Source organism: Elgaria multicarinata, chromosome 17 (genome assembly GCF_023053635.1).
Source record: "Elgaria multicarinata webbii isolate HBS135686 ecotype San Diego chromosome 17, rElgMul1.1.pri, whole genome shotgun sequence".
NCBI classification, from domain to species: domain Eukaryota; kingdom Metazoa; phylum Chordata; class Lepidosauria; order Squamata; family Anguidae; genus Elgaria; species Elgaria multicarinata.
Window position 1 is genome coordinate 29,281,177 of NC_086187.1, and position 12,790 is coordinate 29,293,966.

The window sequence follows — 12,790 nt, forward strand, 5'->3', positions numbered from 1 at the left end:
GCCTTTTGATTGTAGATTATGTTGGGCTTCTCTTCCTCCTCTCGCCTCCGTCACTGTTAGCATAGTTTAGGACTGAAAGAGATAAGCTACGACCCGACCCTCTGGTCCTCCGGGAGAGAAGGCGGCTATTACGAGAACAATAAAGTGAATCCAAACCCTTGCCTGGGTGCTGTCTGATGGGGCGCAGCGGGGCGACGGCTCAGATGCTGCACGAACACAGGACACGGGCTGTGGCCGCTTACGTGTGTGGGGGGGAAACGGCATTCAATGACAGAATAGGGGTCATTTCTTCTGCGCTGGCTAACCAGGTGGGAGACCGCAGGAAGTGGGCTCGTCCTGACTCAGCGACTGGGTCCACGCAGCGCAGTATGTCCACACGGACCGCTGATTTCCCACTGAGCTGCAGCTGTGGGAAGGAAATTGGGCTGCACCCCTTCTGCCTTAGGAGACCTCCCCAGTGAGGAACTGGGCCCAGGCTCCCAAGGCTTCCCTCCCCAGCATTAAGAGCCAGAAGCCACGCACAGGCCAATCGGCACTGGATACGGAATTCAGCAGGCAAAGTCAGCTCCGGCCCTACGAACAACGTAGGGAGAGCTGTGAAGGATCAGACCAAAGACTGACGAGGCCGAGGTTTTCTTGCCGCGGTGGCAAGCCACAGGCCTCCTGGCCCTGCTCCTCGTGGATAAGGCCGGAGGGAGGGAGGGAGGGAGCAGGCTGTGCGGCCCAGTGCTCCCTGCGGACAGCGAGGTGGCTTGGCCAAGGCCCATATGCCCCCCCCCCAACAGCCCCAGCCCCAGGGTGCGCTCCGCATTCCCAGAGCCACCCCCACCTCCCTTTGACCAAGCACGAAGCCCATAGCAGTGAGGCAAACGAGGGCAATTTATTGGCTAGCTATAATTTAAAGGGGAGGCCAGTGCGGGGGTGGGGTGGGGGATCGCTACGTCTCTGGCGTGCGCTCGGAGTCTGGTTCTCGCGGGTGCTGGGACTGGATGCGCAGCTCTTCGTCCAGCCGCTCCTTGGCTCTCACCACCTGCAAGGCAGAAAGAGTTGGCACGCGGGAGCTGGCACGAAGAGGGCATCGGGCACACCGAGGGCAGCCACCAGGGGGCAGCACAACCCCAGACGTCAAGGGAGCTCTCGGCCCCTCGGAACGGCCTCCCAGAAACGGGGCGGAGATGGGCGGAGGGCCAGGGGTGGCTTTTGCAGCCTCTTGGGCCACAGTGAAAGGGGCCCCCCCTCCTGTGTTAGGCCCCGAGCAAACCAAGGAAACGGAAGACATGCCCGGAAGCCTTTCATGGAGATTCTTTCAGGTGCCACAAGAGCCACACAGTCATATCTAAACGCCGAGGCTGCTATTCCGGCCGACTGATGGCATCCAAAGACATGGGAGACATCGCAGGAAAGGCCACGAGGGCTGCAGGAGCAGGCAGTCCGTGGCTCCTCCCCACCCCACCCCACCCCTGCCCCAGCAGTGGCCACAAGCACACCCTGCCCCACTTACCTTGGACTGCAGGTAGAAAGATCCTCCCACGGATTTGTCGTTGACCTTAAATAAATGCGCGTAATTCTGCCAAGGAAAAACAAATGATGCCAACGTGAGCATGAACTGCACCACAAGCGCAGCTCCTTCAGAGTATCGGAGGTGGGTTTGGGGGGCGGGGGCTTAGCATGTCCCTGAGTGCAAGGCAAAAGCAGCCCTGCGGGGTGAGACCAAACGTTCCGGCAGAAATTCCAGCAGCCGGCTAGATGTCTCTGGAAGGCCTGGGATAGCTGCCTCTCCGACTCTTGCACCCAGCCACAGTTATTCACAAACGCACTGCCTCTGACCATGGAGGCTCCACTTGACTGCCATGGCTAATGCCCACTAAGGGACTGTTCTCCTCCTCCCGTGAATTTAAGCAATCCCATTTTAAAGGCACTCAAGTTATTTGCCACTGTCTCATCTTGTAGCTTTAACTTCCACTCATCAATTTTGCATTGTCTGAGAAAAGTTTTCTTTAGTTTGTTATGAATCTGCTGTCCCTGGATGACCCTGAGTTCTAGGAACAGTCCAAGTTACAGGACTTCTTGACGCGCTTCACATGCTTCCCCCGCAAACCAGGAGGCCTGAGGGAGGGAATGTGAGCACGCAGATGTGGGGCTCCTCGCAGGCACAGAACAAGCCTCACATTTGCCAGGAAAGCTCCCCCCCCCCCACCGCCCCATATTCCAGCATTCAGTTCTACCTTCTGAATTTCCTCCGGGCTGACTTTGGAGATGTTGAGGATCTGCTGGGCTTCCTGGAGCGTGATCCCGGAGATGCTGGAGGCGGCTTCAGACTGGGGCCCCGGGCGCCCTCGGGCATCCGCTGCGGCTTGGCTGGCTGCTTGAAAAGACGGTCCTGGTTACCCTTCTCAGCTCCCTGCCATAGGTGCTGGGAGAGGCTCAGGCAAGCAGCGCTGTGCCTCCGTGACGCAGAGAGGCCTGGAACGGCCCTCGGAGCCACGAGGGAGAAATGCTGGGCGGTGTGCAGGCATTTCCCCGCTCACAGCCCAGCAAACACCGGCTGCTCTAGAGCCTTCGGCCTGGCCCCCGAGGAAAGAGCTCAGGCCGCCACAGCCAATGGGGCCAGGCCCATCGCTGGACACTGCAACTGGGGGGCAGTGAGGTGCAGAGAGCAAAACCCACGGGCTGAATCGGGACCGCCTGACCCAGGCTCAGGACATGTGCGGAAGCTGCAAGCCCTGGGGGGCAAGAGGCTGCCCTCCCCCCGAGGCTGCCTTGCAGGGGTCTCCGCCCAGCACTCACCTGCAAACTCTTGTCGCAGCGCCCGGGTAAAGGCTCTGCCCACCACCTGCAGCCCGACCACGATGATCTGCGCCAGGTACTTGGCCTGCAAGGAAAGCAGGTGAGCTCAGCCCAGCGGCCTTCTCCGGCCTGCCCAGGCCTTCTCCCTCCATCCAGCGCCGCCTGGCTGGCAGCAGACAGCGAGCCCCAGAGCTGCCAGGGCTCCATTCATGGCACAGGTGGGGAGGAGGAGGAGGGGGAGGAGGGTCGGTCTGGGCTGGCAACTGAACGGGAGCCTGGTCTGGGTCTGAGACCGGCCTCCCCCTCCCTCCCTCCGCCCCGCAAGGCTGGACGGGCCCAAAGCAGCCTGTGAGGGGCCGGCGGAGGCGAGGGGGTCGCGCCAAGGAGGCCCGTGTGCCCCGGGGGTGGCCCGGAGGCCTGGGCCCCTTCCTCCACGCTGGTGGCCACCAAGACAGGCAAGTGTGGCGCTCCAGGAGCCCGGGGCCTCGTCAGGGCGACGCCTGGGTCCCCTTCGGGGTGGGGGGCAGGACGCCTGGGTCCCTTTCTCCGAGAGGGCGCGGGGGAGGAGCAGGGGGCAACGGCGCTGCCCCCCAGACATCATGGGGCGGCCCCTTCCCCGGACGCCTGGGTCCCCTTCGTGGGGGGGGGAGGGAGGGAGGGAGAGAGAGAGGGAGACGACGAAGACACCGGGGCGGCTCGGACACCGGGGTCCCTTTCCCGGGAGGGGGGTGGGGGGGCGGGGTTCCGGCAGGCAGGAGCCCTTCATCCTCCTCCTCCTCCTCCGGGGGGGGGTAGAAAGAGGGGCACGTGGGGGAGGCCCCACTGCGGGGGAGAGGCACCTTCCCCCCGGACGCCTGGGTCCCTTTTGGGGCGAGGGGGGCGCAAGGGCGTCTCGGACGCCTGGGTCCCCCTCCCGAGGCCTGGGTGCGAATGACGCGCCCCCCACCCCCCCGCCTCACCATGTCTCTCCGGCGGGCCAAAAGGGCGAAGGATCCCGCGAGGGGCGCGCCGAGCTGGAGGACACCATAGAGCGGAGCTGGGCCGGATGGAGCGGCTCCCTCAAGGCCGGAAGCAGCTACGGAGTAGCGGAGGACAGAGCGCCACTATGGTCCGGGGGCAGGGAGAGGCGAGAGCGGCCCCTGGCGGCGGCAAGCGGCAGGCAACCACCCGTCTTTTCCTCTGCCGGCGGAGAGAAAAGCGGCAGCACCTGTTGGATTTCTACCTGCCAAGGGCGGACTGCCGCAGCTAAAGGCGCAAGAGCAGGGCTAGATCAAACAGGCGGCTACCGCGTCAGCAGCAAAGGGCTAGCAACCTCTGTGGTGGTGGCCACGGACAAGCGCCAGGGCTAGTCCAGGGGGCTCCGGGGCTCCCCCTCCCGCCCCCCCGCCCCAGAAGGGCACCGCTGCCGCCCACCCTCTTTCTTGGAAGCCATAGCGGGACGCCCACGGACCAGTTTCTGCCCGTGAAGGAGGTGCCGGAGGTACCCAAGGGAGCGCACGGGGGAGCCGGGGCTGCAGCTCTGGCCCTTTGGGGGGAGCAGAGGCGCTGAGGTCATCTCCCACCCCCACCCCAAATCCCCCCTTCCCTCCACGCTTAGCTGCAGTCCTCTCATGGTTGCTGGGGAGAAATGAATTATCCCGGCAGCCATCTGTTGCAGAAGCAGAGGGCTGTTCCACCTGCCCTGGACACTGTCACTGCATCGAGTGGAGGGTGGACTAGATGACCTCCAAAGGTTCTCTAAGAGCCTACGGATCAAAAGGAGGCCTTCCTGAGGTCCCCTTGGCCATCGGAGGCCGGTGGCTCCGTGTCAGTGCAAAGCACCTTGGACAGCTGCAAAGCCCAGAATGGATTCACTGCCCCACTGATCTCGGAGCCACCGGCCTGCACTGCCCTTGGCTCGTGGGGAGGCCAGCCATACGCGAGTGCCTCTCTCGTCCCCAGACACGCAGCTCCTGGCCCTGTACCACTCTGAGCCAGGGCAACACTCAGCAGCCACGGTTTGAACAGACAGCACAGCACTGTCCTGGGAGAAGCTGCAACTCTAGAAATTCGCCCTATCTCCACGCTCTGGAATGATAGCATCTGTGCTACGGTGGGGAAGGGGGTTGCCAAGGCTCTTCTCTTCTTTTTTTTACAAGCCCTGCTCCTGTGGTCTTACCAGTTGGCTGACATGCAGAAATTAAGTGGGGCTTTTGCCAGCCTGGAAGGTGACGTGATGGGGGAAGCTTCAGCGGCCAAAAGTCAACCTGTCAAGCAGCTATTAAAGGCGCAGCAGCAGGGCCGGTTAAAAAATAGTCAGTTGGCCGCCCTGCCCCAGGGAGCAAAAGCAGGGCGTGGTGCAAGGCCTCTGCAGCAGGTGGAGGGCCTGCAAAGGACGTGGGGGCAGCAGGACGGGCCTTGGGACGCCGGGCCTGCTCTGGGGCGGAGAAAGGCCAGACGGGCGGTGGGTTCCCTCGGGAGAGGTTTGTGCTTAGCAGAAAAGACACAGGAGCCCGGAGGTTCAAAGCAATGCTTTCATTTTGCAGCCACACACAGCGAGGCAGAAACAGCTGCGCTGAGCCAGTTTCGTTCTGAGCGCGAGGCCGGCGGGCGAGATGACGGACTGTTTCATTCTGGGCCTGCGATGCCGCACAGCGGGCCTGCGGAACGGCTTCCCTCTGCACGTGTGCGAGGGGGCTTTGGTGGCAGAGGGCACGCTCCGCTGCAGCGCCACTCAGGAAACGCCCTCCAGGCAAGCCAGCTTTTCAGGCACGAGGTTGCAGGTAAAAAAGTGGGCCAGCCCCCGTCCAGGAGAAGAGGAAGGCACAGCCGCCGGCAGCCCCAGAGAGGGGAAGGTGCGTGTGTTCGCCGGGAGCACCTCTGCCAGCCAGCTGCAAAAGGGTTCGCCATGCCCACCGCGCCCGATGCCCGCTCAGGGGCAGATGCGGGAGGTGGCTGGGGGCCTGCTGGCCTCTTGCAAGGAGACCGACCCTCCACCACGCTCAGCCTCCGCCAGCCCCAGAGCCCCCTCCTGGCTTGGCTGCTGGGCCGGGAGGGGCCAGGAGGGCCGGTGGTGGCTTCCTGAGCTTGTCTGTAAACACGTGAGCCAAGGCAGAGGCTCGGCGTCCGGCGCGTTGGTGTCGGTGGGCAGCCGGGTTCCTGGCCACGGCGGCAGCAGAGCAGAGGCAGCGGGGAGGGGGAGCAAAGGAGGGAAGAGGAGCCCCAGGCGGGATCTCGGCCCCTCCGCACCCAGCCCGGAGCGGCAGTGCTGGAAGGAGAGCCCGGAAGAGTGCGTGGGGCTCCCCGCTGGGAGGGTGCCGGGGCGATCCGGGTCTGGGGGAGAGGCAGCTCCGGCCCCAGCAGCAGCAGCAGGAGCCGTGGGTTCTCCAGGCGGAAAGGCGATGGCAGCCCCCAGGGCCAGCTTCCAGGGCTAGTCCTGTGGAGAAGGAGAGACAGGCGGGCTGAAGCAGCACCAGTGCAGCCACTCTGGCCGCCCAGAGCTGGGGGAGTCTTGCCTTCGGGAACGATTCTGAGGGGGGCAGCGATCCCCTCCAGAGGAGCCCTTGCTTTGGGTGCGCGTGGTGGGAGTCACGTGGCGCGCTTGGCCTTCACAGCATCCTGTGGCAGGGAGTCCCATGGGGCAACCATGGGCCAGGTGGCAAAAAGCCTTCCCTTCCCTTCATCTGCTGCTGCCGCCCATTCGTGCCCCTGTGGGACGAGCCAGAGGGCAGGACTCGGCTCTCTGTTCCTCTCACACAGCCCACAGTAGGAAAAGTTTCTGGAGCATTTTAGCACATTGCCCTGGCCCCCAACGCCCCTCTGCCCTGCGGAGAGAGAGGCACCCCCCCTGCAAAGGAGCCAGAAGGCCTCCTCTTACCCACTCCTCTTCATCCACGCCTTCAAAGGCGTCCTGGGGCAGGGGGTCATCTCGGTTGCCCAGCTTGGCCACCATGGCGTTGAGCAGCTACGGAGGAGAAGCGATTATAGACAGGGAGGGAGGGAGGGAGGGATAGCCCCCCCCCACACACTTTGTGCCATTTCCTCGTTCTTGTCCCGGGGCGGCCGGGGGAGGGGAGTCTTGTGGATGGGGGATGCTGCACTTTCCCAGCACTCCGCTGGAAGCCAGGTGCCCCCCAAAGACACACGCAAGGTGGGAGCCCGTCAGGCCCCCATCCCCCCCCGAGCTACCAAGGGGAAAGGCCGTCACCTCCTCTTTCTTCTGCTCATCCGACTTCTCCTCCAGGTAGACAGAGGCCGGGACGTATTTCCTGCTGGGAGCGTCCTTTGGCGCTTTGCTCACTGCGGAAGACGTCCGTCCAGAGGGAGAGGGTTCAAGCGGCCCGTTCCCGAGGCAGAGGACTGGGGCCACACGGCCCGGGCTCCCCTAGCCCTGAGCCCTCCAGATGTGGTGCCCCGGGCCTTTCCCGACCGGCCTCCTGGCAGCCTTGGGATGGGAGGCCGATGCTCTCAGGTGGCACTGAGACCCCCTGCACCCCCTCCCTGCACCCCCCCCCACAGAACAGCCTTTGCAGAGACTTGTTTGGCTGTCCTCCCTTGAATTGCCCCTCCACATGCGGACGTACGGCCAACCGGGCAGCAGAAAGAGCTTTGTGACACACACCCCGAAGCCCCCCCTGCAGGAGCCCCCCGTCACCGCTCTGTACCTGGGGTCATGTCTTTGGGCTGGAGGGTGACCTTCCGGTGCTGCCCATCAGAGCCCCCGAGCCAGGCAGCAGCAGACAATGCCGGTTCCCACCACACCTCAGTGGCCGGGTAAAGGTCGTCCTGGAAGAATTCTTTCTGGGGGCAGAAAACAAAGGCCAAAGGCTGTGGGGCTCCCCTCAGGCACCTGGGGCTCAGCTGCATGTCCCACGTCACCCAGTGCGCCACTGGCCCACGTGAGCTGCACTGCGCTGCCGGCGGCGCGGGCCCCAAGGCGCCAGAGCTGCCCAATTGGCAAAGGCAGCTCCAGCCGCCTTCACAAAGCTCCTGAACCCCCGCTGCGTAATCTCTGGCTGCTCCCAGCCAGGGGGCAATGAGGACAACCAGCCAGGGGGCACGGAGGAGCAGCCCCTGAATGGGTTTTCTGCGCAAAGAAAAAAGATGGAAGGAGCACTGGGAAAACACTGGAGGGCTGTGGGTGGAAGACGGCGATATCTGGGGCGCCTGGGAACTTCTTCGGCGATGGCGCCATAAAAGCCTCAGCTGCACGGCCCTCTTAGCAGTGCCGACGGAGAAGAAGGCGGGGGGGCAGGGGGGTCTTTCTTCAGATGGAGCTGGCTAAAAACGAAACAGGCTAGGGAGGTTCAGGCCTCTTCCCCATGGGGGTGTTGGTGGGGGGAGGAAGCAGGGCACCCCCTCATCCAAGGAGCCGCCTTGGGACTGAAGCTGTTTTCCTTATTGGTAAATAATCCGGGGTGAGCAGGGAGGCACCCCAAGTTTGGGGGGAACACTCAAAACCCCCAAGGAGCTCAGGAGGGCCTTTCCAGCCTGGCAGCAAAACGGCAGGTCAGTAGGCACCGTCCTCGGCTGGGCCCGTCCCAAGCGGAGGCCTGGGCTGGGGCCGGGGGGTGCCCACACCCAGCGCTGGCCAGAAGTGTTCCCAAGGGCACTCTCCCAGGCTCCCCGCCAACCCCCCGGCTGGCAAAGGCAACAGGCCGCTGCAGCACAGTACCTTGACTCGGGGCACCCGGAAGGCCACGGGCTCCACGGAGCTCTGGCGCAGACGCAGCGCCCGGGCGACCTCTACCTCTCGCACGTCACACGCCGTCTTGGCCAGGAACTGGAAGCCCTGGGGAGGTGCAGAGGTCAGAACCCTGTAGGCCCCCCCCCCGGAGCAAGCCCGGCCCAAGCGCGCCCCCACAAGGGCACAGCTGCCCTGACCTCCCCCCCCCACACACACACCAAGTGTCCCGCAAAGACAACAGGAGGAGGCCTGTTTTGCCCCCAGCCAGTTCGGAACTCTCCACCTGCCCGTCACAAGGCCTGCAATGCTCGCAGAAAGCCACAAGGGGGCAGGCTAGAAGTGCCAACCATGGCTAGCGAGGGGAGGGAGGAGGCGGAGTGGCCATCCAAGCCCCCACTTCGGCCCGGAGGGGGAGGGGGAGGAGGGCTCACCATCGTCCTCGTCCTCCCTGCCTGCCTGCCTCCCTCCCTCCGGATGCAATTCTAGATTGACCCCCACCCCACCCCCAAGTCCAACAGCAGCATAGAAAGATGCCAACCCTGCAGTGGGCAATGAGATGCCTCCGAGAAGTCCACAAACAGGACAGGGAGGTGCGTCCGTCCCCCGCCCCCCCCCCCCTGCCCTGATATTCAGAATGAGACCCTATTGGAATCATTTAGCTGCTATCACAGCCCAAAAAAGCAAGGCTCTAGTCCTCGTGACTGCAAAGGAAAGGCCAGAAATGAAGTCTCCAATACGAGAGGGCTTCTGGGGGCAGGAGCCAGCCCGGCTCCCCTTCCTTCACGCTCCCTCTCCCAGGGCTGTTCCTTTCCAGCACGTCCCCCCTCCCTCCCTCCCTCCCTCCCTCCTCACCTTGTGGGGGTCACTGGACAGGAAGCTGTTGCATTCCAGGAAGAAGGGTGCCTCAGGGACCACCTCATAGACGAACACCCTGGTGTCACCCTAAGTAATGCACCAGAGAGAAGAGGCTGGAGCGCATGACGTTGTTGTGGGGTGCAGGGCGGGAGACACTCGTGGCCACCCTGCCCGGGCCGCACCACAGCCTTAGGCTCTCCTGCCAGAGAAAGTGGCGCAGGGTCCGTGCCAAAGACCAACACCGTGGAGCAAAAGCCAGGGCTGTTTGCAGGAGGGAGGTGGGCGCCTCGCAGGGGGAGGCCTCAGCAGGGCTTGGGGCGGATCCCTGCATGCAGCAGGGGGTGGGACTCGATGGCCTTGTAGGCCCCTTCCAACTCTAGGATTCTATGCCCCGGTGGAACTGCTGCTCCCAAGAACACACCACATGCACGGAGGTTCAGCCGGTGCTGCTCCGGGGTCCGCCCCCGCGCAGAACGGCCCCCTTTCCGTGCACTGGGGAGGCTGCCACCTGGCACCCAGCAGCTCAGTGTAGCAATGGCGGCGTTGCAGATCTTCCTCCAGGCCCGGTGACGCCCCCCCTCATCCTGAGCTTGCTTGGCTTCTCTGGTCATGGAGGCGGCTCCCAACAGGGAAGGCCCAGGTGCTCCTGGGCTTACGGCCTAGCAGTTGCTGAGGGTGGGACAGGCCCCGACCCCGTGGCCCCGCTCGCCAGGTCTCCCTCTCACCTTGCCCGTGAGGAAGACCACGCTCGTGTCCGTGTCATAGAAAGGGATGAGGGTGGATGGAGAGACGTCCAGGCTGACCACTGCCACCGGCCCTCCTGCCAGGCCCTCTGCCTGGTACAGAGACAGCTGGCGCTCGCTGCGGCTGAGGAGAGAGGAGGAGAGGTCCCAGGGCTCAGGCAGGCCTGGGCTGTTTGCACGCAGCGAGGGCAGAAGGGGGGAACACGAGCCCTTACCTGTCAAAGCCTGAGACCAGCAGGGAGCTGCCTCCGCACACCCAGACGATGCGGGCACCTCGGCCTCCCTCAGGGCCCGGACCCTCCTGTTCCGGCAGAAGGAGAGGGGGAGGCCTGAGAGCCGAGCACGTGGCGGCTGCCCTCCGTGGGCCCCTGGGTCTCCTACCGCCACTGGGAACAGCGGCCAGAGGCGGGCGGCTCTCTCTCCGCATCACCACACATCAAGCCCTCCGCCCAGCCCCATCCCACGTCAGCGTCCCACGTTCAGTGGGCGAGAGAGGGCCACCCATGCTGCTTTCATCCCTGCTGGGGTGTCGGCTCCTCCCCAGATGCTTTACACGGATCCAGGCCCTGCTCTGTGCATCCCCATGTGATCTGCTCAGACTGAAAGGGCCCTTTCCCAGAACCACCCATCCTGCATCTCACGCCGTGGACTCTGGACCATGAAAGCGTTTCCCGTAATAAATCCGTTAGCCTCGACGGTGCCATGAGACTTTGGCCTGGCTTTGTGTCTTCCATCCCTCTGACAGAACCGGCCCCTCTCCCAGCCTGGTGCCCGCCCCACGCCTCCGTGCTCCATTTCACTGCCGATTAAGCCCCCTCACCTGCAGGGGCTGTGAAGCCTGCCGGGGCTCAAAGACCCGCACTTTGCCATCCTTGCTGACCGTGGCCAGGCGACGACCATCTGGGCTCCAGGCCAGGCTGAAGATCTGAAAGGCAGGCATCCCGTCGCTCCCGCCTCGTGGAGGGGCCCTATGCGTCTGGGGCGCTGGGCCAGCCCCGACGCTCAGGCCCGAAGAGACTTGCTCCAATCCCACCCAGGCCTGGCAGAAGGCGGGTTGCAGGGGAAGGCCGGAAGGGGCCCCGCAACTCTCAGGGCCTGGCAGGGGCCGCCCAGGTCGCTTTTTCCGGAGGGAGCAGCCGCCCGGTCCACTCCCGCTTGCTCTGCTGGGCCTCCCACGAGGAAACGGGGCAGGCAGCGGACCGTCCTACCTGGTCCCCGTGTCCGTCCAGCCTCAGCGCCTGCTTCCCTGCGCGCACGTCCCAGATCCGGACGCTCATGTCGTAGGAGGAGGAGGCCAGGATGTCGGAGGCCAGAGGGTGGAACTTGATGGAGTAGATCTTCTCTGTGTGCCCTTGGAGAGGAAAGGTGCCGGGGGACGGGCACTGTCAGGACCGGGAGGCAGGCTCCTGGGCCTCGGGGGTCTTGCTGCCGCCTCCGCCAGCCCCGCGAGGAGGCCCCGCGCATCCACGGGGGCCGGAGCTGGCAGGAAGCTCCCAGAGGAGCCCAGCCCTGCCGCCCGCACCAGCAGGATGGTGCCCTTTACCTCGCAGCACGGCTTCAGGCTCCAGCAACGTCTTCTGCAGCCCCCCCGGCTCAACCCGCCACAGTCGGATCTTGGCGTCTTCTCCACCTACCGCAAGAGAGCGAAGGCCCAAAGGCCCGCTCAGCGGGAGCCTGGCTCTGGGGGCCCCGAGCATGGGCCTGGGGGCTGGCAGTGGAGGGCCCTTGGGCATCCCGCCCTCCCTGGGCCCCTGCCACCACAAGTCTCCCTTCTCGTCGCCCAGCTGCTGCTGCTTCTCCTGCTCCTCCGTCATCATGGCTCCGGTTGGTTTGCTTGCCTGACAGGCAGGCAGCAAGGAGGCCGCGGAATCTGCTCTGCGGCTCCCCTTCCTGGGCCAGAGCGAGAAGCGGCTGGCACAGAGGAAGACCTCCAGGGGCTCTTGCCCACCTGCTGGGTGGGGGCTCGGCGGGTGCCCCCTGCCTCCCCTGGGGCTGAGCCACGGCCACACTCAGCGGGGCAACAGGAGAGAGGTGGCGCAGGCCGCCCGCCTGGCAGGAAACACCTCCCTCCGCGGCCTCCTCTCCAGCGTTCCTGCCTCAGGGCGGATGGGCGCAAAGGGGAGGGGGGCAGGGACCTACCGATGGCCAGGCGCTGCAGGTCGAAGGGGTCCCAGGACAGGTCTGAGACGGGCGCCCCGTTCTGGATGGTGGGCATGGATGTATCCGGGAGGCGGCCCGGCTTGGAGAGCTGCGGGAGAAACACCGGCGGGAACAACAGGGCTCCGTTCTCAGCCACGGCTGGCGGGTTTTAGAGCCGAGAGGCCCGGGCCCAAAGAGGGGGCCCTGGACTGGGCAGCTGCCCCCAGGACAAGGCGGGCTGCTCCCTGGGAGACGGGCCGCCCTCTGGCAGGAGCCCCCCAGCTGCCTCGGCCTCCTCCGCTGCCCCCTTACCTCCAAGATGGCCACCTGTCCTCCTGAGGACAGCAACGGGACGGCCGCTCGCTGCTGGTTGGCACAGAAGCCATCACACTCCCCCGGGGTGGTGAGACTCAGGCCCTTGAGGTTGGTGATGTGGGTGCTGCGGTGCAGGACCGTGCCCTGAACGTGACGGAACCCGGAGCTGGGGCCTGTGGGGCAGCCAACGTGCGGTGGGTGAGGGGGCAGAGCAGTTGCCCTGCGGCTCTTGGCTGGGCTGCAGAGGACAGGGCCCCTGACCGAAGCCTGGGGAGGGGGCGTCACG

General features: G+C 64.8%; 2 protein-coding genes across 2 annotated transcripts in view; both read right to left on the reverse strand.

Moving 5' to 3' along the window:
• Window positions 1-891: 891 nt before the first annotated feature.
• On the reverse strand, window positions 892-3,886 carry PAM16 (presequence translocase associated motor 16). Its single transcript, XM_063143344.1, has 5 exons — window positions 3,747-3,886; window positions 2,788-2,872; window positions 2,226-2,362; window positions 1,502-1,567; window positions 892-1,030 (listed from the first exon to the last, which is right to left on the reverse strand). Exons 1-5 carry the CDS (start codon window positions 3,747-3,749, stop codon window positions 938-940), a joined length of 384 nt encoding a protein of 127 aa, XP_062999414.1. The 5' UTR covers window positions 3,750-3,886; the 3' UTR covers window positions 892-937.
• Window positions 3,887-5,820: 1,934 nt separating this feature from the next.
• Window positions 5,821-12,790, reverse strand: part of CORO7 (coronin 7) — a 77,314-nt gene continuing 70,344 nt past the window's right edge. Inside the window, exons 16-28 of the mRNA XM_063143342.1 lie at window positions 12,502-12,677; window positions 12,190-12,298; window positions 11,594-11,680; window positions 11,259-11,401; window positions 10,871-10,975; window positions 10,266-10,351; window positions 10,033-10,174; window positions 9,305-9,394; window positions 8,441-8,557; window positions 7,431-7,566; window positions 6,974-7,065; window positions 6,644-6,730; window positions 5,821-6,202 (exon numbers count right to left, since the gene is read on the reverse strand). Of these exons, the coding sequence (XP_062999412.1) occupies window positions 6,197-6,202; window positions 6,644-6,730; window positions 6,974-7,065; window positions 7,431-7,566; window positions 8,441-8,557; window positions 9,305-9,394; window positions 10,033-10,174; window positions 10,266-10,351; window positions 10,871-10,975; window positions 11,259-11,401; window positions 11,594-11,680; window positions 12,190-12,298; window positions 12,502-12,677 (1,376 nt within the window). The 3' untranslated portion in view covers window positions 5,821-6,196. The remainder of the gene's footprint in view (window positions 6,203-6,643; window positions 6,731-6,973; window positions 7,066-7,430; window positions 7,567-8,440; window positions 8,558-9,304; window positions 9,395-10,032; window positions 10,175-10,265; window positions 10,352-10,870; window positions 10,976-11,258; window positions 11,402-11,593; window positions 11,681-12,189; window positions 12,299-12,501; window positions 12,678-12,790) is intronic.